Source organism: Tilletiopsis washingtonensis, assembly GCF_003144115.1.
Source record: "Tilletiopsis washingtonensis strain MCA 4186 unplaced genomic scaffold FA09scaffold_6, whole genome shotgun sequence".
NCBI classification, from domain to species: Eukaryota; Fungi; Basidiomycota; class Exobasidiomycetes; order Entylomatales; genus Tilletiopsis; species Tilletiopsis washingtonensis.
Window position 1 is genome coordinate 91,108 of NW_020312003.1, and position 25,281 is coordinate 116,388.

A 25,281-nucleotide genomic window follows, 5' to 3' on the forward strand; every position below is an offset into this window, starting at 1 on the left:
CAAACCACCTCTCATTACTGTCGCGTCTCTATATCTTAGCCGCTGGAAGCTCGTCTCGCGCTCTAGTGACCGTTCTGCTTGCGCGCCGCCAGCTCCTTCTGCGAGCGTTCAGAAGCACGGCGGATCTGCCACGTCAGGTTGTACGTCTGGCGGGCGTCGACGTAGCTGCTGAGGATGGGCGAGGCCTTCTTGATGCCGTTGCCGTTGGCGTGGCCGTTCGTAGCGCCAGCACCGTCGATGGCGGAGATTATCGCTTCGAACTCGTGCTCGAAGGGGTCGTCCTGCGGAAAGAGATGAGCTAGGGCCAGGCAGGGACATGGAGGTCACGCACGTTGGGGAACTCGAAGATCTCTGCGGGTGCCGCGTCAGCAAGTGACCACTGACGGGCCGAAAGCTCCACTCACCGTCCTCTGACGAGCCCGGCTTGCGCACGGCCAACTTCGGCACGGGATCGTACGCGCCCTGCAGCGCGAAGCGCCAGCCGTCGGCGATGACCTCAAGCTGTCGTCAAAAGCGTCAGCGCACATTAAAAAACCTTCGAGCGGTGCCGCACTGACCTCGGCATGATAAGGCGGGGCATGCAGTCCAACAACATGAATCAGGCTCGCGACCGTGCCGTCCGCGTGCTTCCAGACGGCATTGGTGACGCGCGGGATGCGGCGGTGCGGCTCGACGATGGCCTTCTCGTCGAAGCTCAGCTTCGAAACCTGGCCCGCCGGCTCGTCGTGCGTGACCGTGTGCGCAAGGATAGTCTCGGGCAGCGCGGGATTGGAGGCGCCGGCGAGGTAGCGCAGCAAGTCGACAAAGCTGGAATGCGCTTGTCAGTGTTGGGGTGAAGCAGGGAGCGGAGAGGACGTACTGCGTGCCCTGCTCGACGATCGGACCGCCGCTGATCTCGACGTCCCACCATGCCGTCTTGACGGCCTGCTCGTATGCCATAAAGTAGCGGGCGTTGATGCACATGGGACGAAGCTGATGCTCATTCATGAGCTGCCTGTGATGATGAGTGAGCAAGCGCATGGAGCGTAAATATGCGTGGTGACACACCTCATAAGCTGGATCGGGCGGAGGTATCTGCAATGCGCTTCGTCAATCACTGCTGAGGATGAGCAAGACAAGTGGCTCACCGGAGCATGTAGCCCACACCAACAACCTTGCCGCCCGTAGCCCAGTGCTCCAGGCGCGCCTGCACCTCGGCCGCTTCCGGCTCCGTCGTGAGCGGGTCAGCCGCAGCGACGGGCTTCTCGAGGAAGATGGCCTTTGCATGTCCGAGCGCCTTCAGCACCCGCACTTCGAGGTCGCGGCCGGGCGCCAGTGCGCCTCGGACGTGCGGCGGCGCGCCGATGAGGACGAGGTGGACCTCTTCCTTGCCGTCCTTGCGCAGCTGTTCGGCCGCCTCCTCGGGCGAGGCAGCGCAGAGCGTGTCCTGCCACGCCTGGCGCACATGCTTGTCGTCATGAGCGTGCTTGGTCGCCACGCGCGAGCGAGAGCGAGGCACGTCGGGGTCGATGAGCGCCAGCACGCGCAGGCGGGCACCGAGCAGCGTCTCGAGGCGCAGCGAGTGGTTCCAGGAGCCCTCGAGCGTGCCGAAGTGGATCTCGCCGGCGCCGAGGAAGACGACGTTGAAGGTTGCGGAGGGCTCTGCGGCGGCGGCAGTGGGCGACATGGCGACTTGAGTGCTTGAGGTAGTGGTGGTGAGAGGCAAAGCTACGTCGATAGGACCGCTGCTCTTGTACCCGTGCGCTAGGCGTCATGCCAGCGCAGCACGGGACGTGCACGGCGGATTGACCCCTGGCAAGTGCTGCGCATCTCACGCCTTCGGACCGACATCCCGTCGTCGCCATCGGCATCGCCAGCATTCCATGCCGCTTCCGCAGCACCGGCGGATGCCATCAGAACGGTCGGATCTGCGCTTCCGCACAAACGAGATCACATGTCGCCCCAACGTCGGCTGCGACTCGGTGCTGCTTCTCCGATGCCATCGGCCGTGCTTCGACGATGGCAACACGACCTCGTTGCCGCCCAGCGAGAGCATCGCGATCTGCGTTCCCCGCACTGTCCCCTGTGTCGTCAGGAGCGAGCCGGAGCGAGAAGTGATCGAGATACGTGCGGCCGCGCACGTATTGGAGGTCTCTCGCTGCGAAGCTTCAGCCGCGGAGGTGCTTTGTCTGGATAGGCCTCGCTGGGAGCGATCTGGAGCGACGGACGTCGGACCGCTCGCACCCCTGAGAAGCCAGCGAGAGTGGCACCTCGCCGCGGCAAAGTGCTTCCATGGCACTCTGTGTGCCTGGGCCGAGATCTCGGCACGCTGCTCCGCTGCTCCGGCAGCACCGACGGCTCTTCGAGCTTGCGAGGGACGGAGATAGCATGATGCACTGCCTGTTCCCAGGGCATGTCACGTGCCTAGCCGACGAGGACGTGCTCGGCGAGGGGCCTCGGAGCGGCGGGACGAGAAGGTCTCACCCGCCGCGCTTAGGACGGGCGCGCGAGGCACGGCGGCGGGCGCGAGTTGAAAGCGAGCTCGGGCGTGGGGAAGCGTCAGGCACCGGCCAGACACTAGACTGCTCTCGTGCCGCGCCCGCGGGCAGCGTGCCATGCGAGCGGGCGTCACGCCGGCGTTTGCGGTGCGCTGCCTCGCCCCGCTGATCTGCGCACCGGCGGGCGGTCTCAGCGCTGCAAGCGTGCATGAAGCGGCCGTGCGCTCTCGAGCGCAAGCAGCGAAGCGCACGCTCGTGTACCCCGCGCTTGGAAGACTGGCCGAGTGCCGGGCAGGCGCGAAGCCGGCGCCGCGGCGTGAGAAGCTTCGTGCGGGTGACGTCGAGCGGCGAGGCGAGACGTGAGACGCTCCGCCGAGCTGCGCACCTGCAAGCCCTCTCATGTTGAGGCGAGAGGCAAATGGCAGGTGCTTGTTGTGAGCAAGCAATCGAAGACTGCGGTGCTCGAGAGACAGGTCGATTTGCGGTGCGGTGCTGGGCAGGCGTTCAGCTGGCAGCCGCGCGCCGGCGGCGACGCTGTTCGAGCTGCAGCGGGCGGCGGCGGAGCGGGCGCGCCGTGATCGCGCCGCGCGCGGCGCCGAGCTGCTTGTGCTCCGCTCGCTTCCCCTTCCCCGCTTCAGCAGCAGCAGCAGCCGCGGCCGCCAGTTGTCGCCTTCGCACCCCTCCTCTCTCCTCCTCCTCCTCTCCCGGCGCCGTCGTCCTCTCCCGCAGCCGGACCTGCCGCACCTCCAGTCCTCACTCCTTCATCCTCTGCGCTCTTCGCCGGCGCTGCCTCTCTCCCTGCACGCACCCGCCCCTCCACCTTCTGCGTCCGGCTCGCGCACTCCCGGACGTCGAGCATGGCGTCCAAAGGCGTGCGTGCCGAGTGTACACTCCCGCCGCCGCGCCGCTTACCCTTCTTCGCAGGGCAAAGACGCACTCTATGCGCAGCAGCTCGATGCGGCGCGCCTGCGCGGCGACTGGGAGTCGCCCGTGCCCGTCGCGGCGGCCGCGGGCGGCAAGGCGCCCATCTCGTGGCAGGAGCTCATCCGCAAGTACATGAAGCACAACCCGAACAGCACTGGTGTGTAGTTGGCCAAGACGTGCGCATTGCAGCACAGCACACTGATGCGGTGGTGCGCAGTGACGCCGACCGTCGCGCAGGTGGAGCAGCAGATGCGCGCTGCGCTCGCCGCGTACCAGCGCGACCTGGGCCACTACTCGGACGCCTCGCACGACAAGGACCTGGCGCTGCCCGACGGCTCGGGCCGTACGGCCTTCCCCACGCCCATGCCTCACGACCAGTTCGGCAACGGCTGGCGCGGGCCCGACGTCGTGCAGGCGGCCACGCGCCTCGAGGAGCTCGCAGCAAATGCGCGCTCGAGCCGTGCAGACCCCATCGCGATGCAGGGCATTGCTGCGCTGCGTGCGTACGCGGCCTTTAGCCTGGGCAACGATGAGGCGGCCATTGGGCTGCTGCACCAGGCGCGCTTCTTTGAGGACGTCGAGGTGGAGAAGATCAAGGCGGCGCACGCCCAGGACTACTCTGTCGCGCTGCTGCTGCTTGGCTTCTGCGTGTACGGCATGGCCAACGAGCGCCTCTACGCCGCCAAGAAGGACGATGCCTTCAAGCCCTTTGTGCTGGCCGGCTACGCGCGCGCCATCGACCTGCACGAGGGCGTGCGCGGCGGCAAGCGCGCAGAGGGCCTGCGTGGCATGACGCCCGATGAGATCGAATGCTGGGGCGAGACGGCGCTGTACCGCAACGCGCTGTTCAGCGTGCGCACCGGGTGAGTTCACAAGCGAGGGCAGCGTACTGGAGAAGCCGCGTGCGCATCTTCTGACTCTGGCCCTGCAGCAACATCGCGCTTGGCCTGGACTCGCTGCGCGCATACCAGGTGCACGTGGGCCGCTGGCCAACGTCCTTCCGCGGCCCGCAGCGCAACGTCATCTACCGCACCTACCTTGCCGTGCTGACACGCGCCGTCGAGGCCGGCGGCTTTACGGACCCGCCGCGCTCGGCGGGCGTGCGCGCCGACGAGGACTGGCGCTCTGCCGCTTACCAGCGCAGCGTGATTGACTGTGTCGCCTCGCGCGTGCGCATCCGCGACTTCGAGGCGGAGCGGGCGCCGCGCCATGGACAGGCCCGCCGCATGCTGGGTGCTGCCGCGACCGAGATCACGTCGCGCACGACGAGCAAGCGCCGTCCAGCTGCACACCGCGCGCTGCGCCCCGCCAGCGCCAACTGGAGCAACGAGATGCTCACTGTGCAGAATGCCGCGGCGTCGGCAATCCTGCGCAGCGAGCAGTTCCCGCGCGCAGGGCACGTCAACATTGCTGCCATCCAGCTCGCCGACGACCTCGTGCGCGCGTGGCAGCTCAACGGCGAGCTGGGCGGCGCGCACGCTGACGATGTCGTGGAGGTGAGCACAGCGCGCGTCCGTGTGTCCCGGCCCAACTGACGTTTCTGTCCGCGCGCAGATCCTCTACAACCTCGCCAAGATCACGTTCCACTCGCAGCGCATCAGCCGGCATCTCTTTACGCTCCTCGTGGCCGCCGAGGCTTACGACGAGGCACGCATGGCGCTCGAGCTGTACGCGCAGATCTTCGAGAAGGCCAAGGAGGGCGACGCGGCCGACTCTGCGGCGCTCGTCGAGGAGGGTCGCCGCCGCAAGGAGGCTGACGCAGCGGCCGAGGCGAACGATGCCGAGGCGCCCGAGCACGAGGGCATCTCGGACGAGGCCAAGCGCGTCTCGCAGGAAGCCACGACGGACCAGGACAGCGACGCCGTGTACGTCTCGACGCTCCTGCACGGCGCGCACGTGTACGGCCGCTTCTTGCACGACATCAAGGGCGCCGATGCGCTTGCGCGCAAGGCGTACGACGCGCACACTGCCAACCCCAAGCTCTCCACCGACCGGTCGCTCTCGGCACGCGCCAAGCGCATTGCTGGCTCTGCGCGCGCTGCACTGGCAGCCCGCGAGTCGGACGCCACGAAGCGCGCAGCCCTGCAAGACGAGGCACTGAGCCTGCTCAAGCAGAGTGCCACGCTCGACGACCAGAGCTCCGAGACGTTCTACCAGCTGGCCTACCTGCAGGCGGAGATGCGCGACTCGACGACGGCGGTGCGCTCGGCGCGTCTGGCGCTTGAGCTCGAGCCGGCCGACGTGCAGTGCTGGCACCTGTTGGCGCTTCTGCGCTCGGCGCAGAAGGACTTCAAGGGCGCGCTGCGCATCGCCGAGGAGGGCCTCGCCGAGGCCGAGGAGGACGACGAGGCAGACCTGAAGGCGGTGCAGCGCGCCAGCAGCGCCAATGGCGTCAACGGCACGTCCAAGACGAGCGTGGCGCGCACGGTGCTGCTCAGCGTCGACTACCCGCCGACGTACGGCGAGCGGGCCGAGGCGCTGCTGCGCCTGCACATGACGCACTCGGCGCTGGAGGAGGTCGTGTCGGGCACCGAGGCCGCCATCGCCTCGCAGCGCGACGTGTTCTCCTTCTTCCACAAGCGCGTCGCCACGACGGCCGTGCTGCCGCTGGGTGCCGGCGGCGCTGCCGGCTCTGCTGCGCCGCCGACGAAGCACGGCAAGCTCTCGACGCTGCTGGGCGGCAGTGCCGCCGTGCCGACGCGCTTTGGCTCGCTCAGCGGCATGGGCCTCAGCGGCGCCACACACCACCACTCGGAGGAGGCCCACCGCGGCGCCTCGCTGCTGCCGCACCTGCACCGGAGGCGCGCGTCGCAGAAGGTCGAGGAGGCGCCGATGCCCGCCGGTGCCGCCGGCGCCACCTCCAACGACTCTGCGCAGGACGCACAGGACGACGGCGAGGCGTCGACTGCCATGGTGCAGCGCGAGGCGCGGCGTGCCAAGCACGAGGCGCACCTGCTCGCCTCGCTCTGGCTGCAGTCTGCCGCCTCATTCCGCCGTGCGCACCAGCTCTCGCAGGCGCGCGCCGCCGTGCAGGAGGCCGAGCGGCTCGACTCTGCGCGCGCCGAGGTGTGGGTGCAGCTGGCGCTGTACTTTGAGGCGCAGCAGCAGTGGGAGCTGGCCGTGCAGAGCCTCTACAAGGCGCTGGCGTGCGAGAGCGAGTGCGTGCCGGCCGTGGTGAACCTGGCGCGCATCTTCCTGCAACATCCGGACCTCTCGCCCGCCGCCTCGGCGCTGCCGACGAGCGAGACAATCAAGGACCGCAAGTTACCGGCCGCTGTCACCGACGCCCTGGCCGTGCCATCGCCGTTCGGCAACGACGGCGCCGCCGCCAGCACGACGCTGGCCAAGCCGACGGAGCTGGGCGCCATTGCGCTGGCCGAGGGCCTGCTGCGCGCCAGCACGGCCAGTGCGGCGTGGGACTGTGCCGCCGCCTGGCTCTTCCTGGCGCAGACGGCGCGGCGCACGGGGCGCCTGGCGCAGAGCCGCACGTTCCTCGAGTACGCCCTCGAGCTGGAGAAGACGGAGACGGTGCGCCCGCTCGGCGCCGCCCTCTTCCGCTCGTGATGCGTTCGCGGCCCTTGCCGCCTCTCTTGCCCTCCAAGGACCACCCGTGCTGGATATCATACCACCTTGCCCCCCTCGCCACCCTCCTTTCTATGCCATGCCCCGAAAGCAGCGCCGCCCTAGTCTTCTGGCGCCTCCTTCCTGCCCTTGCGGCGCGCAGCCCGTACTTCGGACTGCGCGCCCGCTGCTGTTCCCCTAGTCTTGCCTATGCTGCGAAACGCGGAATTGAAATTGAGTGCTCTCGAGGCAGCCAGAGTGTGCGCCAAGCCGCAGCGAGAGGAGCGACTTTTGCTCTCTTCGCTGGTGGGACGGAACGTTGGCTGTGCGCTCCCACGCCTCGTGCTCCGGCTTCGGCGATGCGCGCCGCGCCGAGCCGGCTGCTGGCCGTGCGGTGCTCGACTCTGGCCGGGTGCCTGCGGCTGCCCTACTCGGTTCCCCGCACAACGCAGCGCAGCCGCCGCCGGCGCAGCGCACAGGCGCGAGGCACGCCTCATCAGCCGCTGCTCTTTCCTTCCTGCCCACACCCTGCCCCCTCTCGCATCCCTCAAGACACGCAGCCATGCCCAAGGATGTCGCACCCGATGTCATGCCCGAGCTCGCCTCGTCGCACCTCTTCTCCGTGCGCGGCAAGGTCGCCCTCGTCACCGGCGGCGCCAGCGGCCTCGGCAAGAGTGAGCGGCAGCAGCAGTGCGACGGCGTGTCTGCGGCGCGGCGCTGACTTGGTGCGGCCACAGTGATGGCGGCAACGCTGGTGCGCAACGGCGCAAAGGGTGTGTCTGCTGTGCTGCGCCGTGGCTGCCCCATCGGCTGACGCCTGTGGCAGTGTACATCGCCTCGCGCAAGATGGACGAGCTGGAGAAGCAGGCCAAGCTCATGGCGCCGCTCTCGCCCTCGGGCGCCGTGTGTGCGTGCTGCTTGGCTCGTCTCTCATTCCTGGCCGCTCATCACCTGCTCGCGCCACAGCCGGCCCCGCGTGCATCCCCATCCAGGCCAACGTCGACAGCAAGGCCGGCTGCGACGCCCTGGCGGCCGCCGTGGCCGAGAAGGAGAAGCGCCTCGACATTCTCATCAACAACTCGGGCCTCACGTGGGGCGCGCAGATGACCGACTTTCCGGAGCAGAAGGGCTGGGACAAGGTGTTTGCGCTCAACGTCAAGAGCCAGTTCTACCTCACCGTCGCGTGAGTGCGCGCGTGGCCTGTGTGGTGGAGCAGATGTGCTGACAGTGCCGCAGCCTGCTGCCGCTGCTGGAGGTGGGCAAGTCGAACATTGGTGAGCGTCCGCTGCGCGCATATGCAGGAGGCCGCAGCTGACTCTCGCATCGCAGAGCACGCCAGCGTCATCAACATCGCCTCGGTCGCTGCCATCATGCCCATGGCCGAGGGCGGTCTGTCCGAGGAGGGCTCCGGCACTTGGTCCTGTGAGTCGTCTCTAAGCACTCCTCTTCCCTCCTGCTCACACGCCCCTAGACCAACCAAGCAAGGCCGCCTCGGTGCACCTCTCGCGCACCATGGCCAACTCGCTCGCCGAGCGCCACGTGCTCGTCAACGCCATCTGCCCGGGCGTGTTCCCGAGCCGCATGACGAGCTTTGGCCTGACGGAGAACAAGGAGATCCTCGAGGCCATTCAGCCCACTGGTGCGTCTCGCGCGTGTGCTGCGGCAGTGGGGGTGGGGTGGGATGGTGCTGATGAGTGTCTGCCACTGCAGGTCGCGTCGGCACGCCCGAGGACATCGGTGGCCTCGTGCTTATGCTCACGAGCCGTGCTGGCTCGCACATGACCGGACTGGCGGTGAGTCTTGGCGCACGAGTCAGCGATCGAAATCAGCGGCGTCACGAAGCGACAGGGACAGCTGCCGACGCTCTGGCGCATCACCGGTCATCAGCAAGAGAGCTGCTTCCCTGCCTCGCGGGACTGGCCAGGTGGCCGCTCTCGTCAATCGCTCTCCCGCTGCAGTCTGCTGACCTGCGTCGCCTGCAGATCCCGATCGATGGCGGACAGTCGCTGCAGTACCAGGCGCGCCTCTGAGCGGCTTCTGCGCCCTGAGCGGTTCTGCATATTCCCCGAAACCTGCTGCACCTGTCTACCTGTCTCCGAGCCCCGTGAATGGCATCTCATTCTTCTCTTAGCAACACATAGTCGCGCTCGCTCGTGCCAAAGCGCACCGTGTCGCCGGTGATGAGCTCGATGTATCGTCGTCCCTCCACCTCCTTGCCGTTGAGCAGCGTGCCGTTTGCCGAGTCCAGATCCAACAAGAAGGGCCTGTGCAGCGCCATCAGCATCTCCATCGTGAACAAGCGGCTGGGCGAGCAACGCACTTGATCTCATGCTTCTCCTCGCCGTACTCGTTGACCTTGCTGATGCGCCGGAACTGGAAGACGGCATGCTGCTTGCTGCAGCTGGGATGCGTGATGGGCACATCCGCTACGGCTACGTCGCGCCCGAACAGCAGACACGAGGCGCGCAGGTGCAGCATGTCTGGAGGCGTGGTGGGTGAGCGGACGTGAGAGCGGTCAGGGCGGATTGAGTGGCTTGAGATAGGATACCGTCGGACCTCTATCCAAACCAAGCCAGCAGCATCACCGTGCATCGCCGCCATGGCCGTCTACTGAGCTGGCCCTCTATCTGACACAGCCCCAGGTCGCTCGCCTGCCATCTTTGGCTCCCGCTTCTGCCTCGCATCTCAACGCTTCCACGCTCGCTGCTCGTCGTCTGCGCCTTCCACTAGCTCCACCACGCTGCCACACCTCATGCCGCACGCACCCAGCTCCTCCTTGCCCTTGTACACGTAGCAGCGCCACTTGCGCTTCGGCGCGCGTGCCTCGGGCGGCTCGTGGTACTTGAGTGCCGTGCCGTTCTTCGAGTTGCTCGCCGCGGCCAGCAGGCCCGAGGGCGCAAAGTCGGGCTCCACGCGTGCTGCCTCTGCCGGCGGTGCGTCTGCGTCGTCGCCCGGCGGTGGGGGTGCGCGAGAAGAGGAGGCGCGCGAGGTGGAGGCGTCAAAGGCGGCGCGTGAGCGTTGGCGCTCGGCGGTGAAGTCGGGCGAGCGAGAGCGCCGCCGTGAGGAGGTGTAGCGCGGCGGCGGCGAGCGGGAGCGGGAGCGTGGGCGCGGCATGGCCGATGGTGGTGGAGTGGAGGCAAGCAGGACGCGCGCGAAAGCAAGTGACACGCCGAGTGCTCTGCGTCGTGCTCCTTGCTTCCTGCACTCCTCCTCCGCATGCTGCGCCGTCTGCTGCCTGCGTCGCCGCTGCGTCTGCCTCTGCTTCAGCCAGTGTCTCGCCTCGCCGCTCCGCCGCTGCAGCTGCATACCCGCAGCTACGCTCGCACGCAGCGCCCGCCGCCGCCGGCACGCATCATGGCCTCCTCCTCGGCGGCGGCCGTGCCGCAGCCCACCTACTCGTCCATCCCGCCGCCGCCGCCCACGCGCGTGCTGGCGCCGCAGGATGGCGCGCTCGTGTGGATCGACTGCGAGTGCGTCGTCGTCGCCGGCTCTAGCTCTGCCGCAGCTGGACGCTTGCGCTGACGGTCCTTTCCGTGCCAGAATGACGGGCCTCTTCCCCGCCACGGACCGCATCCTCGAGGTGGCATGCATCATCACCGACGGCGCACTCAACGAGCTCGACGAGGGCGTCGTGTGGGTCATCAAGACGGACAAGGCGGTGCTTGATGCCATGGGCGACTGGTGAGTCGGACAGCGCTGGCGGCCAGACAAGCGCTGTGCGGGGACGCGCGGGAGGTGCAGGGACGCCGAGAGGTCATGGGCGACGGATCGAAGGCACGAGACGCTTGGCTCTCGCTCTCACCAGCTGGTCGTTAGAGGGCTTGTGGGCAGCGGCGCTGCATGTATGCTGTCGTCTGGACTCGCGCTGACATCCTTCGCCTCGCAGGTGTGTGCGTCGCTCAGCTCCACGGCGCCCCTCCACATGATGCTGACGCCTCCTCACAGACGAAGCAGCACGGCGCCTCTCAGCTTACAGCGGCCTGCATGTCGCCCGCAGCTCGCGAGCATGCCGATGTGCGTGCCGCGCTGCTCGCCTATGTGCGCGCACGAGTGCCGCATGCTCGCAGTGCCTGTCTGGCGGGCAACACGGTGCATGCCGACGCTGCATTTCTCAAGGGCGAGATGCCAGAGGTGAGTGGCGCGGGCGACGGAGAGTGAGCGGACGTGCTGACAACAGGTGCAGTTGATCGATCATCTGCACTACCGCATCGTCGACGTGAGTTGCGCTGCCAGGCTTGCGACATGCTTGTGCCTGACGCTGCAGCAGGTCTCGACGATCAAGGAGCTCGTGACGCGCTGGTATCCCGCTCCAGCGAAGCGGTGGCAGGGCGGCAAGGGCGCGCATCGGGCATTGGAGGACATTCGCGGCTCAATCGAGGGTGTGTCTAGCTCCTCGCCCGCTCTCACTTCTGCGCTGACGCCTTGCGCAGAGCTGCGGCATTACAGAGAACATGCGTTTGTCAAGCCATGAGGCGCAATGGCACATCTGCAGAAGAGATGCTCAATGAGCAGCAGGGGTATCTATTGCACGCGCTTGCAGTCGACTGCTCGGTCAGAGTAGACATCCAGCACAAAGGTGCCCTCCACGTCGCGCTCCCACGTGCTGCACACGACGTCGTAGCTGCCGCGTTCCAGCCGTGCCTCGGCGATCGACACGCCGCACACGCCCTCGGCGTACGGGCCCGACGAGATGATCTCGCGACCGAGCGCCCGGTTCGCGGACGTGCTCGCAAAGATGGCGACGTTGAGCGCCGGGCGTGCCGCGTTTGCGCCCTCGAGCTCCGGCAGCGAGAGACGCAGCGCAAAGCGGGCCATGGGGGCCGAGACGGTGAGGCGGAAGCGCGGGTTGGCGCCGTAGCTGCCGTGTCCGGGCGCACCCGCAGCCGTGTCCTCGCTCCTCCGCCATGCGCCGCGCAGCACGCGCGAGTACATGCCCGCGCCTTCTACGGGTAGAGTCTCGATGCGGGCGCTTGGGGTCGAAGCTTGGAGTGTGAGGACGAAGGCGCCCTGCTGTGCCGGCGCATACGTGCACACCACGACGGTGTAAGCGCCGCCATGCGCTGGCAACGTCGCTTCGAGCACCGCTAGGCCATAGCGGAAGGCACCGCTGGATGCCAGCACCTCGTTGGCCTGCACTGAGGCACAGCGTGCGCCATTGCCGTGCACCAGCAGCACGCACACTGCCACGTCGCGAGGTGCCTCGAGTAGCAGCAGCAGCGAGGTGGCAGTCGACCGCGCGCCGCTTGTGGCAGCTGATGCGGGCACGACGAGGCGGTATTGCGGATTGTGCACGAATGTCGCGTGCGTCGAGTTGCCTCCGGCGCTGCGGCCTCTCCACGCGCCTTCGACCTGTAACATCGAGGTCAGACGTGTCTTAGCTCCTCCTCTGCGCTGCTACTGACTCTCGTCTCGTGCGGATACGCCCGCGGCAGCTCGTGCAGCTGCAGCGGCGCATGGCCGTGCGCGGTGAGGGTGAAGGCAGCGTCGCAGGCAGGGCCGTGGCGCGAGACGACAAGCGTGTAGTTGCGCTTCTGCCGCCCGGCCCGCAGGCGCAGAAGATGGTGTGCGCTGTCTGTGTACGTGCCCTTGTCTCGCAGCGTGAGCCCACGCATGAAGGACGGCAGAGCCACGCAGACTCACCTGCTTGCCATCCACGCGCCCCTCGTACACACGCCGCTCACCCGCATTCTCGTACACGTGCAGCGCGACGTACTCTGTCTCTTCGTCGTCTCGTTTTGGCTGTGCGTCGAGATGACGCGCGAGGTGCACCCACACCTCTTCGTGGTCTCCGTCTTCACGGCCCTCGACAGTGAGGCAGTACTGCGGGTTCTGTCCGACGCTCCTCTGCACGTCGTTCGCAGACGCAGGCGTGCCGTTCTCAGCGCGCGTCGAGTGCGCCGCTCTCAGGCGAATGTGCGCTGCGAGGCTGTGCGAGAAGAGCGAGGGCTGCCAGTTGAGATAGAGCGCATCGAGCCGGTTGCACGCTTCCGTCCACGAGAGCTCGATGAGCTCCGGCTCTGACTCGAGCTCCAGCGCTGGCTCCTCGAATGAAGAGTCGAGCGCCAGTCGTGCCAGTGAGGCTTGCATGTCGGCTTGCACCGAGGTGTCGCCGTTTTGCGAAGCAGCAGCGTCGGCAGTATCGGACGTAGCCGCGTCCATTTCCTCGCGCCTTGCCGCACCTCTCCGGCTCCAGGGGTTGAGAAGCACCAGCGACCGTTCCCCTCGCTCCTCCTTCATCTCCAGAACCGCGTAGTCGTGGCTCCGGACGAGAGGCTGCACTCCGTCGCCGCGCGACTCCTTGCCGGTGCCGGCAGTGATGATGACCTCGCCTCGCTGCCAGGCGTTCCAGACGCGCGCCCACGTCTTTTCGCGCTGGAATCCGGCGTGCGAGAGCCCGATGTGCTCCGGCAGCCAGCCGGAGAGCGCGTACAGATCTGCAGCGCTGTTGGAGCCGCGGAAGTCGTAGCCCGATGCCTGGAGACGCAGGTAGGCCTTCTCGAGCAAGGAGGGCCAGAGCTGCAAGCCGCGCTCTGACACCGCTCGGGCGCACATCGGCAGTCCGGTGGGATACAGAGGCAGGGCATCATCGATGCTGATGCCGCGCGCGGCGCCGTTGATGTACATTCGCACGCGGTGCTGTCCGTCTTCAGGCGTGAGCGGCGTGCCGCTTGCGTCTTGCGGGAAGAGCGCCGAGTAGGCGATCTGCGCATGCAGATTGAGCATGGTCGCAAGCACCGCAGGGAAGGCGGCAGCTCACCTGCGTTCCCCAGCGTGCATCGTGCTCCGCCGCGGCCTCGAGCGCAGCAACGACACTGCAATCCGTCACGACATCTTGGCGAATCTCTCTGCCCTTCAGCTTCTGCTGCGCATCTGCGACGATGACGGTCGCCGGCGCACGCACGCGCGGCTTGCCGAATGAGGCACCCAGAGCACGCTGTGCGGCCGACAAGCTCGGCGGCGGAAGGCTGGCACTGGCGGCGGGCCAGAGAGGATAGCGATGCCCATTGATGAGCGTCGAGGCAGCTAGCACGCGCGTCTGCTCCGCTGCATGAGCGTCTTGTCAGTCGAGCACACAGAAGCGTCGCGAGCGGGCGCCACTGCGTCGCTGCCTGTATCATCGAGATCGAGCTGTCGCAGCGAGTGTGCGGCACGCTCCATGCCGAAGCATCGCATGTCCCGTGCCTCCATCACACGCGCCGCACAGAGTCGACCTGCAAGACTAGGCTCGTCCCCACCGCGCATGCGTCAGACCGACTGCTTGTGCTCCATTGATACGTTTGCACACCCCCAGCTAATGCGCAAGTCTTCGGCGCTGCTCAGGCTCTCCCGGTGCCAATCGACCTCGTGCATCTCCGCGCCGTCTGACCTCCACTCTGTCGGCCCCCGACATCTCTCCGCTCGTCCGCGCCGGCACCTCTGCAGCTCTGGCACACATCTCTCGCACTCACCCTCCTCGAGCGCGCCGCGCTCGCCGCTGCGCTTCTTGCACTCCAGCGCACGCTCCAGTGCCCGCTTGGCGCCACGCTTGGCCTCCTCTCGCGCCGCTACCGAGGCGGCAGGCGCGCGTGCGGCGTCGAGGAAGCGCTGTGCCGCTGCGGCGTAGGCGTCGCGGGCATCGGCGAATGCCTGCGCGCGCTCGTGGGCGACGCCCTGCGTGAAGAGTGCGCTGGCCGACTGCGGGTGCGAGGAGCTGCCCGCATGGCCTGACATGGGCTGAGCAGGCGCCGCTGCGGCCGCGGTGCCGCGCGTGCTGCGGCGTGTCTGGACGCGGCACGGACGACAGCAAGGTACGCCGGGCGCTACCGGCCTGGGTGCAGATGGCGCAGCCGGAAGAGAGAGGAGCGGCCAGCGCCGGCTAGGGGTGCGAGTGGAGAGGAGCAAGGAGTGGCAGCAGCGAGGCCAGATGCACAGCCAACGGGCGCGCGCGGCGCCGCGCGGCGTCGGGCGCCGCAGCACCGCAAGCACCGCCGCCGCCGCGCGCTGCCCTCGCGGGCCGCAAGCGGAGCGCGCCCATGTCGTCCGCTATAGGCGATCCGGCCCCCTTACGGCGCCTCTGGGCAGCCTCAGGTGCGACGTGAGGTGCCATGTTGCTCCGCATTAGACGGTACACACGTTCGTTTGGCGGTCAGCGTCTCCTCTGTGAGGCTTAAGATGCTCGCATCGAGCCGCCGTGGCCCCGTCATGTACATCCTCCATCGCCCGCACCTCGCTCACACCTTCCTAGACTCGCTCCAGGATGCCGCTTTTCCTCGACCTTCCGCTTGAGGTCCAGCTCGAGATATTCTACTGGTGCGACTATAGGGTGCTGAGGCGGATCAGGGTACGTGGCGCTGCGGCCATTGCACCTGCAGCTGCGATTGGGACACTGACGTGGGCTGACCGCGGTGCCACACAGCGTACTTGCAAGCACTTCAAGCACCTAATAGACGACAGCGCAGCCCTCTGGCGTAGTCGCACCGTGAACTACGAGCAGCTTCGACAGATCAAACGCAGCAACGACGCCGACGTGGCGGCATGGGAGGCGCAATGGGATAAAGAGGTCAGTCAAGTCTGGCATACAAGTCTTGCTGCGAAGCTGCTGACACACTGTTCGCGTGCGCCACACAAGGACTCAAGATCTCGCTGGGACAAGACAGATCTTGTAGGCGACTGGATAGGCGTGAGCAGATGGCGGGGGAGGACTCCGATCGAGCTGCACTCTCTCCTAGCGTATACCGATTACTCCATCGGACGGTACTTCGGGATGCCGTACGAGCGACTCCACGTCACATGGACTGAACGAGACTTGAGGAACGCCGACGTCGCATCGGGAGGGGAGGAAGATGACCCCTGTTGGGAGCCTGAACGTGTGCGTGTTCTCATTCACCAGCTGCCGGAAGCACAGGAGAATGCCACAAAGCCTCCGTAAGTCTCGCGGCCCCGCTCAATGCCTCCTATCTGACCTCACTTCCCGTGCCCAGAGTGTCGACGCTCGTCCTGAAGCAAGGTGTAGGTACCTGAGCTGTCAAGCCTTCTCCCAGCGCTCGAGCTGACCACCATCAGTTCGGAGGCGTCCACACAGAGAACATGCGTGTCGTGTCTGGCTCGCAATACGTTGCGTCGCCCGATCATCCCAACGGCATGGCACCTGAAGCATACAATGAACCAGCCTCTTGCACCATCAGGAACGAAGACGGACGACCAGTCACGGTGGAGCAAGTACTGTGAGGCAGAGGCCAGATACTTCCGCGGCGAAGAGAAGGGCAATGACGCCGTCGCATGCACTGATTTTGCCGTTGGCTGACTTTCGATCAGCCGCAACTGGTGCTTCGGAGCAAACAAGATCATGGTCGGTGCCTGCAGGGGCTTTGACGCTGTGTGGAGGCTGCGGCGCTGACCCATATATCTGTGCCCATATCGCAGGGCGACGATAACGTGAGTTCACTCGCTACACCACTACTTGCACCGGGCCAGGGCTGACCGCGTCTCAGTGGGACGGACACTTGCATGGCTTTCGCGACTTCGAGCTTCTCTATGACGGCACGCTCGTCTTTGACAGCCCGCGGTACAAATAGTCGACCGGCAACACCTCGCAGTCGGTCCTTGCGCTGGCAGTTCGTTCGTACAACCGCATTACGAGAGAGGGGACGGCAAGGCTAGCAGAAGCGCCTCTGCTTCTGGACAAGCGCTATCGCGCCGCTGTTGTATCTTCCGCGCCGAAACAGACCGCTGCGCATCTTTTTGAATGTATCTCGCACTTGTTCTGGGGACTGCCAAGGACGGACGGCGCGGGCACAGGCTCGGCCTGCTGCGAAGCCCCGAGCCAGCAGACCCGCAGAGGTTCACACACCAGCGAGGCTCTCGGCGTGCTCAGAGAAATGCCCCGAGACTCCTCAGCGATGCGCCAGAGCGCGGACGCAAGCGAAAGTCTGCGCAGGAGTCCGAGTCGAGTGCAGAGAGCGTCGAGCCCAGAGCAAGGTGCAGCGCAGACATGCGCCCGTCGATCCGCGCAGGCTGCCGCTGCGGCGTGTGGCGCTTTTCGCGCAGGCGCCGTGTCTGGGGACGCGCCGTGGCGCTTCCCGCGGACTCAGAGAGGTGGCTTGGCCGTCTCTTCTGAGGCAGACAAGACAGAACTCGGCCTCACTTGATCCTTCGCCGCTGCCGTACGACAGAGCTTGCCTTGCTGAGCGCCGGCTGTGCTGCTGCTCCTTCCCGTCGTCGCGGTTCTTGCACGGCCGTGGCTTCTGCAGAGAAGCTGCCGCGGCGGGCTGAGGCGGCGCGCGGCGGCGGCTCCCGCCCGATGTGCGCCCATGTGCCGCCGCTTCCCGCGCCGCCGCGTGTCGCGGATGATCTGCACCTCGCGGCGTGGCGCCTCGCGCTGCTCCTGCGCGGTAGACTTTGCACCCACGGGCGGAGCTGCTGTCCTCCCATCTTTCCCTCATGCGCCCAGGCAAGCAGCACACGAGCAGCACACGAAGTGATACCCGGATCCTGTCGCTCGCCACACCGGGCGCAGAGAGGGATGCCTCTGCATTGAGCACTGGCGCAGCGCCTGCGCGGGCACTGCCTGCACGCACAGGCAGGCTGGAGCTGCGGCCGCCCCGTCGATCCCGCTCAATGATCGCCCTGCCCGCTGTGTCAAAAGGGCGGAGTGCTTTGCCTGCAGCGCTCCGCCGAGCTCTCTGCCACTTGTGGGCTGGACTCAGCTGCTCGCCGGAGCAAGGCGAGGCTGGGCCGCCGAGGCTGTCGCTGATGAGACACCGCACGCAGAGGGTGGGAGCGGCGCCGCATGCATCGCTGCTGCACACCCATCTCGCTGCCCTGCGCCCGGCCCGCCGCGCAAGCGATGCGGCCCGGTGCTGCAGCCTGGGCCTGTCTTTGCCACAGATGCCATGCTGCACAGAGGTACCGCTGTAGAGCGAGCCCGGACCGGACGGCGCGACGGCGCGCGGCTGCGGCAGCCTCAGCACGGGAGGCCGGACCCTGAGCTAGCCGACGGCCGCGTGGCAGGAGGCGCAGCGCCGCTCTTGTGCGCGTGGCCGGCGGGGAGCGCGCGTCGCGGCGGCGGAGGCGCGCTCTCGCGCTGTGGGAGCAGCTGCCTCCTCGCGGCGCGGCGGCGGGTGAGAGAGCCTCTCGCCGCACCGCTGCCGGCCGCTCGCGCTCCTCTCTCCCATCCCTTTCAGCGCCCTGCATACCCTCGCCCTTCCCTTCCACTAATTCCTCGCCTTCTCTCTGCTCCTCACGCTCTGCGCACGTCGCATCGCCTGCCTGCCGGCGCTCAGTCTGCGCATCACCCTTGGCGTTGCTGTGCCACGGCGGCCGCTGCTGCTCCTCGGCGCCTTTCACCCGCGTCCGCCTGCCTTCCACTCTTCCCAGCACGGCCCATCGCACCTGCCCATGCCTTGCTAGTCCATCCTCGTCCCAGGACGCGCCTCCGCCATGTCGCTCTCGCCCGCGCTCCCCGCGTCGCCCGCCTTCTACGCGCCGCACGCCGGCATTGCGCTGGCGAGCAGCAGCAGCGCCGCCGCCGTCGCCGTGTCGCCGCTGGTGCGCACCTACTCGGGCCGCCGCCCGCTGCGCCCGCCGCCCGCTGCGCCCGCCGCCCGTCAATGCTGCCGTGTACCGCTCGCCAGCGTCTGCCTCGGGCGGCGGCAGCGCCGGCTCCAGCCGCGCGGCTGCAGCCTACGCGGCGGCAGCCGGCGAGAAGGCCAGCGCAGCCGGCGGCAGCTCGTACTACGCCGCCAGCAGCACATCCGGCCGCTATCCGGCCTCGCCGCGCGGCGGCAGCAGCTCCACCGAGCGTGCGGCACCGCTCTCGCCGCCGCCATCCTTTCCCATCGCATCGAGCTCGACGCCGCCGCCCGTGCGCTACGGCACCGTCGGCACACAGACACCGCCGCCTTCGGCGCGGCGGCGTACCGGCAGTGCATCCGCCTCCAACTCGGGGCACAGTGCGCGCCGCGGCTCCGAGGCAGAGGCTGAGACATCTGCCTCCATCTCTGGGCGCAGCTCGCCCGACACGAGCGCCGAGGTGGTGCGTCTGACACGTGTCGGCGCAGGCGGGCATTCCGGCGGCGCGCGAGGCGTCGCCGGCGTGGATCCCAACAGCTTCCCATCGCCGCGCATCAACGGCGGCAGCAGCAGCGGCACCGGCTCGCACTCGCGCTCCTCGCGCGCCTCTCGCGCCGAGAGCGTGATGAGCACGGGCAGTGCGCATCTCAGCGCCGTCGTCTCGACGGCCGTGCGGCGCGTGGCCATCTCGCGGCCCGAGACGGGCGCTGCGCGGCGCGGCCCACGCGTTGGCGGCCCACCATCGCCGCAGCGGGCCGTGCCCGTGGAGCAGCGCGAGCGCTCATCACGCGGCGGCGACTGGCCCGAGGATGCGGCCGACGTGGACCGCAGACTGCTGACGCCGCGCGTCGAGAGCGGCTCGTGGGATGCCTCTGCGGCGGAGGACACGCCCGGCCGCAGTCGGCGTGAGGAGGAGAAGCAGCCGGCGCCGCGCGCAGCCGCTGCGGCAGAGAGCAGCGCGATGGCCGCTCGCAAGGCGGCACGCGCACTGGCGCCTATTGATGTGGGCCGCTCCCTGGGGCGAGGTCCTGCGCCGAGCAGCGGCACGTCGCCCAAGCGACCATCACCGTCTGGCCGCAGCAAGTCGAACATCGAGGTGCTGCGATCCGAGGCCGAGATCAGCTCGAGCAGCCTGCTCTCGCCCGCATCGGCGCACGCGCAGCTCTCCGTCTCGCCGGCGCACAGCAGCGCACGCCTGTCGCCCGGGCCAGCTCTCAGCACGCTCTCGCACTCGCCGCTCGGCAGTGGGCAGAGCCTGGCGGACAGTAGCTGGTCGTCGAATGGCGGCGCCAGCATGGCCGGTGGTGGCATGCTCGGCCTCGAGTGGGGCACGTCCATCCATTCAGCGCCCGCTTCGCGCTCGCATACACGCGTTCCATCGCTCGGCACGTCGATCGGCGCACGCTCGATCCGCACGCGCACCTCAGCCGCGCCGTCCAAAATGGCGCTGCTAGACTCGCTCGACGCGTCCCTGGCGCTCGTCGATGCACAGGCATACGAGCAGCTGCCCAGCCTCGAGGCCGTCGAGGCGAGCAAGAAGGAGCTGGCCCGCCTCGAGCGCAGGATGCAGGACATGCGCCTCAAGCTCAAGGTCGAGACCCGCGTGCGTGAGGCGGCTGTCAAGCTGCGCCGCGCCGGCGCGCCGCGTCCGGGCCATAGCCGCACGCTGAGCTCTAGCTCAACTGGACGCAAGTCGAACATGGGCTCGACCGACCTGCCGCCGACGCCGAGCACGCCCGCAGGCGTACTGCCGAGCCTCTCGTCAGACGCCGGCGCGGCACATCGCCAAGCCGATGAGGAAGTGGGCAGCGCAACACGCAAGGTCGACGCTGTCGCGCAAGAACTGCTCGTGCTCGTCGAGACTGCCGCGGCACGGCGGCGACAGCTCATGGAGCACCAGGCCGGCGTGCTGGCTGCGCGCGTGCAGGAGCTCGAGTCGCTCGTGGCCGAGCGAGAGGACGGCGAAGCAGACGAGGATGCGCGACCTGACAGTCCGCGTGTGGCACTGCGCGAGGCGGCGAACGCCAACTCGCGGACTCGCGAGCTCGAGGACCAATTGTTGCAAGCCGAGACGGCGCTCAAGGAGCGGCAGGACACCGACGACGCAGCGCGCGAACGCGCAGACGAGCTGCAGCGGCGCCTGGACACGAGCGAGCGGGCGCTCGAGCTTGCGCGCGCACAGACAGAGGCACTCGGCAAGGCCAAGAGCCGCGAAGATGAGGCCGCTGTGGCGGAGCTGCAGCGCCGCCTCGATGCTGCTGATGCGCGGGCGCGCGACGCCGAAGCACGCGCTGATCGCTGGCAGACGGACGCAAAGGCGCTCTCTCAGCGCCTGGAGGAGCGCGACGCGGAGAGCACGCGCGCTCTGCGCGACCACGAGACGCAGCTCGCCTCCGCTCGGCAAGACGCAGCAGCTGCGCAGCGTCTCGTGTCTACGCGCACGGAAGACGCCACGCGGCACGAGGCGGCGCAGAAGGCGACTGCACTGAAGCTGCGCGACTTGGAGCTCGAGGTCGCGGCCGAGCGGCGCCTGATGCACGAGCGTGCTGAGCTCTTCGTCGCCTTTGAGCGGCGCCTCGAGAACGCCGAGCGCCGCCTGCGTGCCGAGGACGAGCGCTGCGCCCGCGTGCTAGGCAAGGACGAGGGACGCGAGGAGATGGACGACTTCTTGGCGCAGATCAAGGGCTACGGCGGGGTCAAGAAGGCCAAGACGGCAGGACAGGACATCGATGCGCTGCTCGACAGCCTGGCAGTCCACATCACTGACCTCGCAGACGAGACAACGCGCCTGGCCTCGGCGCGCGGCGACGTCTCCTACGATAGCACGCAGCACGACGCAGCGGCGGCGACGCAAGTGCGCGAGCTCGAGGTGGAGCTGCAAGACACCGAGCGCGAGCTGGAGCGCTGGCGCAGCGAGGCCGAGAGTGCCAAGCGCCAGCTGGCCGCACAGCAGCGCGCCAGCGTCGCGGCCTCGTCGCGCGGAGGCGCGGAGCGCTTCTCGCGCATGCCCGAGGAGCGCGGCAACGCCCAGATGCTCGAGGAGATGGCTGTGCGGCTGGCGCTCGCCGAGAAGCGCAGCGTGGCGCTCGAGGCGGAGCTGCGCGACGCCAGCTCGCGTGTCGGCGATGCTGAGAAGGCAGCGTCAACGGACTCTGGATCCACCGGCGACAGCCCAGTCAAGGTAGCCGGCTCCGCCGATGCCGAGGCCACTGCACGTCGATTGCGCTACGCCGAGACGCAGCTCGCGCACTGTCGCGGCGCCATCACTGCGGTGCTCGAGCTCCTGCCGCCCGCGCCAGCACTGCGTGCCGCTCTGCTCGATGCGACGCGCAATGAGGAGGGCCTCGGCGCGCTGCAACGGGCCTTTGCTGCCACTGCGCGCGCGGCGCACTCGCCGCTGCTCGCCACGACGACGTCGTCGCAGCAGCTGCAGCAGCATCGCGGCTCGCTGCAGCACCGGCGCAGCATTGTGCCGCCGTACGAGGACGCGCCGCTTGACGCCGAGGCGCTCACGGAGCGCGTCCGCGCCGTTCTTGCGGCTGGGCGCGGTGCTGCGGAACAAGCATGCGCGCTGCTCAGGGAGCGCGACGAGGCGCAACGAGAGGCACACGAGGCGCAGAACCGCGAACGAGAGCTCGGAGCTCAGCTCGAGCGCAAGAGGACCAGCCCACCGCGAAGCCCGATCGAGGCATCCCGCGGACGCGAGCGCAAGCTGTGAGTTGGACCGAGTCAGCCCTGACGATGCCACCTGACACTCTTCGGTCTTCAGCGAGGCCTCGGTTGCAGAGCTGCGCGCACAGCTGGAGTCCTACTCTCCGCGCGGCCACGCAGCCGCCAGCTCGAGCGCGGGCGAGTCGTACGTCTCGCGCGGCAGCAATAGCTCGACCGGCTCGCCGAGTGCCTCGCCGCACTCGACGTTCCTCTCGCTGCGCGATGCGCCGCCGTTGCCGTCGCACTCTGGCGGCCCCGCACACGGCACGCTGCAGATCGTCGCGTCGACGCTCTCGACGCGCACTGATCGACCCGGCGCCTCGGCCGGACGCTCATCTTCGCCTCCGGTCTCGAGCGGCTCGGTCCCGACTACGCCGTCGACCTCCGGCTTCTCGTCGGGCCCACGCACGCTGACGCTCGGCATGGACACATCTGCGCTGGTGGCGCGGGTCCGCGATCTCGAGCGGCAGCTGGCGCGCCGCGATGTGCCGCACGCGGCCCGGCGTACAGCGGCGCGCCTCGTCGAGCTGGAGAAGACGGTGACGCAGCTGCGCGCCGAGCTGCTCGAGACGCAGACGACGCTCGAGGAGCGCATGGACACCGACGGCCGGCAGCGCATTCAGATGCTCGAGGAGCTCAACTCGATGCAGGACGACCTGGCCAATGCGCGGGCCGCGCTGCGGGCTGAGCAGCGGCGCAAGGACAACGAGCGAGGTCTGCCGCCGGCGCTGCCAGCGAAGTAGCAGCACCGTTACCCCCACCTTGCTCTCCCTCTGCTCTCGCCACGCTTCCTGCCTCGCTGCTCTCCTGCGCTGTCCTTGCCCATACCCGGCTCGCGCTCGCCTGCCTCGCAGCGACGTGTCAGACGAAACCCATACCCCTCCCTACATGACGCCCACGCAATCCTACATCATCGTCACGCTCCATGTCGCAAGAAAGTGGGAAGCGATTGGAATTCGACGTGCTGGTGTTGTACAATGGGGCTGCCTGGTTCGGCGCTGAGAGAAGGTGGGTGCGGGTATCGAGACAAGTACAGGAAGGAGGGCGCCGAGGAGAGGGAGAGCACGGCTTCATGCGAGCTTCTCGTTGATCTCCGTCATGACGCGCGAGGCCGCCCTCGGCGGATGAGCCTTCTTGCCGCCGTGTGCCGCAGCGCCGACGGTCAAGCCGCGCGGCACCATCGGGAAGCAGATGCTGGTCGGCGAGACGAGGCCGTCGTGCGAGCCGCGCGACGAGGTGGCACTGCTGCGCGGCGCCGAGCCGCTCGAAGAGGCACTGCTGCCACTGCTGCTGCTGCTCGAGCACGGCAGGTACTGATGGATGCGCGTGCGCAGCAACTGCGTGTAGAAGTGGTGGATCGTGAGGAAGCAGTAGAGCCTGCGGATGAGAGGTGAGCTTGTGCCAGAGCGACGGATCGAGCCGGCGAGCACGCACCTGACGGCTGTGTACAGCAGGCTGAAGACGAGAAGGAGCGGCACGACATCACGCGCAAACGCCTCGTCGCACTCCTCGCCCGCGAAGATCTCCTCGACGACGCGAGCAAGCCATCCCGGCTGCGTGGCCTCGTTGCCGACCACGCCGAGCTGCGTGCCGGCGGCGAGTGTGCCGCTCGAGAAGAGCTCGCAGAGATTGGAGCGGATCTCGGGATACGTGCAGAGCAGCAGGAGGGAGAAGAGCGAGAGCGTGAAGAGGAAAAGATCGAGGAAGGAGGAGAGGACGAAGATGCGCGTGGCAAGCAGAGAGGACTGTAACGGAGTGTCAGCGTGGTCAGATGGAGCTGGACAAGTCAAGGCAGCGACGGCGGAGCAGCGCTTGTGTACGCTTTCGGGCCAGTGCTCTCCGATGCGAGTGGCCACGACGACGAGCGCTTGCAGGGGTCGGAACGAGCTGCCACGAGGATGCAGCAGCCGCACATCCCACAGCTGTTGCTGCTGGTGTCGCAGCAAGCAGAGTTGATGCCTCCCGGGCGACGGAACTCGCCTCCACCTCCGCGCACCGCGGGCGTATGCGCCAAGACGGCGTCTGCGCGGCGGCGGTACGGCGCCGATGCTGCACGTCTCCCGAGCGAGTGGATTTGGGCCGCCTTTGGCGCGCCGCCGCCACGCGCATCATCTCACACCGGCGGCAAATGCGGCCGTAAGGCGCCTGCCGCCTCTGCGCCTTTCTCGCGCCGCGAAAGATCTGCATCTCGCAGCTGCTGCGCGCTTGCGAGGGCGCCGCTGCAGGGTCTGCCTGGCCCTCTCCCGTCCGTCACATCACGGTCCCTTCCGGCATCGCGCACCATCGCTCGCTCGCGAGAGAGAGGGAGTCGTCCAGGGCAGAGCATATACTCACTGCAAGCACGCCCCACGCGCCCGCCGCCGCCGCAGCGGCACTCATGGCGGCGTATCCGCGCATCGTGCGCGTGACGAGCCGCGCCGCCTCCCATGTGCTGCGCTCCTGTGCTGCCGGAGCTGGTGCTGAGCTGTGCTGCGACGTCGATGGCGAGACGATGAGCGCTGCTGGCGTGCGTGATGAGGGCCGAGCTGGGAGGATGTTGTACCACGCTGCGGCAGCGGGGTGCGTCGAGTTGTCGAGGGCGCCACCGAGCGCAGAGAGCGGCGGCGGGGGCGGAGTGCTGCTCTTGAGCACACTGCTGCTCGAGTTGGGCACGTAGGGGAAGCTCTCCTGCAGCTCGCCGAGCACGACGTAGAGGCGCACGTGCGAGGCGATGCCGAGGAGCGCCAGCAGCAGCGTGAGGGTGCGCACGCAGGGCAGACGCGGCGCGAGCATGGTGGGTGGGTGAGGGGGATGGAGGTGAGGAGCGAGGATGGGAGCAGCGAGGCGGATGAGATGTGCTCCACGACGGCCTGCTCCATCAGCTTGCCGCCTGCCTCTTGCGGCCGCAAGCCTGGCGCAGGGCCCAGCTCTGCGAGAGGGCTGGATGAGGAGCGGCCCATCTCACTCACGCTTCCGCCCCTGACGTGCGGCTGACGCTGTGAGAGCGCTTCGGTGCTGACACGCCGCCCGCCGGGCGTCGATCCCTTCTCTCCGACACGCGCGCTTCCTCTGCCCACGC

At 68.0% G+C, this 25,281-nt stretch overlaps 8 protein-coding genes across 8 annotated transcripts; 4 read left to right on the forward strand and 4 right to left on the reverse strand.

Moving 5' to 3' along the window:
- Positions 1 to 8: 8 nt before the first annotated feature.
- Positions 9 to 1,696, reverse strand: FA09DRAFT_316489 (hypothetical protein). The gene is made up of 7 exons (XM_025740843.1): positions 1,128 to 1,696; positions 1,048 to 1,074; positions 860 to 994; positions 558 to 807; positions 405 to 501; positions 332 to 351; positions 9 to 281 (listed from the first exon to the last, which is right to left on the reverse strand). The coding sequence occupies exons 1-7, from the start codon at positions 1,664 to 1,666 to the stop codon at positions 63 to 65; spliced, it is 1,287 nt and encodes a 428-aa protein (XP_025599551.1). The 5' UTR covers positions 1,667 to 1,696; the 3' UTR covers positions 9 to 62.
- Positions 1,697 to 3,095: 1,399 nt separating this feature from the next.
- FA09DRAFT_316491 (TPR-like protein) lies at positions 3,096 to 7,211 on the forward strand. The gene is made up of 5 exons (XM_025740844.1): positions 3,096 to 3,349; positions 3,402 to 3,558; positions 3,619 to 4,264; positions 4,333 to 4,897; positions 4,956 to 7,211. The coding sequence occupies exons 1-5, from the start codon at positions 3,335 to 3,337 to the stop codon at positions 6,963 to 6,965; spliced, it is 3,393 nt and encodes a 1,130-aa protein (XP_025599552.1). The 5' UTR covers positions 3,096 to 3,334; the 3' UTR covers positions 6,966 to 7,211.
- Positions 7,212 to 7,488: 277 nt separating this feature from the next.
- FA09DRAFT_359322 (putative NADPH-dependent beta-ketoacyl reductase) lies at positions 7,489 to 8,992 on the forward strand (the record flags this gene model as incomplete). The annotated part of the gene is made up of 9 exons (XM_025745093.1): positions 7,489 to 7,636; positions 7,700 to 7,735; positions 7,789 to 7,869; positions 7,929 to 8,145; positions 8,199 to 8,236; positions 8,292 to 8,384; positions 8,434 to 8,601; positions 8,673 to 8,755; positions 8,945 to 8,992. The coding sequence occupies exons 1-9, from the start codon at positions 7,525 to 7,527 to the stop codon at positions 8,990 to 8,992; spliced, it is 876 nt and encodes a 291-aa protein (XP_025599553.1). The 5' UTR covers positions 7,489 to 7,524.
- Positions 8,993 to 9,062: 70 nt separating this feature from the next.
- On the reverse strand, positions 9,063 to 10,085 carry FA09DRAFT_328698 (SMAD/FHA domain-containing protein). The gene is made up of 3 exons (XM_025741878.1): positions 9,728 to 10,085; positions 9,283 to 9,442; positions 9,063 to 9,226 (listed from the first exon to the last, which is right to left on the reverse strand). Exons 1-3 carry the CDS (start codon positions 10,074 to 10,076, stop codon positions 9,079 to 9,081), a joined length of 657 nt encoding a protein of 218 aa, XP_025599554.1. The 5' UTR covers positions 10,077 to 10,085; the 3' UTR covers positions 9,063 to 9,078.
- Positions 10,086 to 10,165: 80 nt separating this feature from the next.
- Positions 10,166 to 11,527, forward strand: FA09DRAFT_316500 (ribonuclease H-like protein). Its single transcript, XM_025740845.1, has 7 exons — positions 10,166 to 10,432; positions 10,503 to 10,643; positions 10,849 to 10,852; positions 10,908 to 11,093; positions 11,146 to 11,178; positions 11,230 to 11,341; positions 11,393 to 11,527. The coding sequence occupies exons 1-7, from the start codon at positions 10,179 to 10,181 to the stop codon at positions 11,431 to 11,433; spliced, it is 771 nt and encodes a 256-aa protein (XP_025599555.1). The 5' UTR covers positions 10,166 to 10,178; the 3' UTR covers positions 11,434 to 11,527.
- Positions 11,097 to 14,293, reverse strand: FA09DRAFT_224779 (cysteine proteinase). The gene is made up of 4 exons (XM_025739565.1): positions 13,724 to 14,293; positions 12,603 to 13,664; positions 12,365 to 12,547; positions 11,097 to 12,311 (listed from the first exon to the last, which is right to left on the reverse strand). Exons 1-4 carry the CDS (start codon positions 14,078 to 14,080, stop codon positions 11,484 to 11,486), a joined length of 2,430 nt encoding a protein of 809 aa, XP_025599556.1. The 5' UTR covers positions 14,081 to 14,293; the 3' UTR covers positions 11,097 to 11,483.
- Positions 14,294 to 18,380: 4,087 nt separating this feature from the next.
- Positions 18,381 to 23,190, forward strand: FA09DRAFT_359326 (hypothetical protein; the record flags this gene model as incomplete). Its single annotated transcript, XM_025745094.1, has 3 exons — positions 18,381 to 18,546; positions 18,575 to 22,226; positions 22,282 to 23,190. The coding sequence occupies 3 exons, from the start codon at positions 18,381 to 18,383 to the stop codon at positions 22,964 to 22,966; spliced, it is 4,503 nt and encodes a 1,500-aa protein (XP_025599557.1). The 3' UTR covers positions 22,967 to 23,190.
- FA09DRAFT_328701 (hypothetical protein) lies at positions 23,162 to 25,187 on the reverse strand. Its single transcript, XM_025741879.1, has 3 exons — positions 24,558 to 25,187; positions 23,658 to 23,968; positions 23,162 to 23,600 (listed from the first exon to the last, which is right to left on the reverse strand). Exons 1-3 carry the CDS (start codon positions 24,993 to 24,995, stop codon positions 23,294 to 23,296), a joined length of 1,056 nt encoding a protein of 351 aa, XP_025599558.1. The 5' UTR covers positions 24,996 to 25,187; the 3' UTR covers positions 23,162 to 23,293.
- Positions 25,188 to 25,281: the final 94 nt, after the last annotated feature.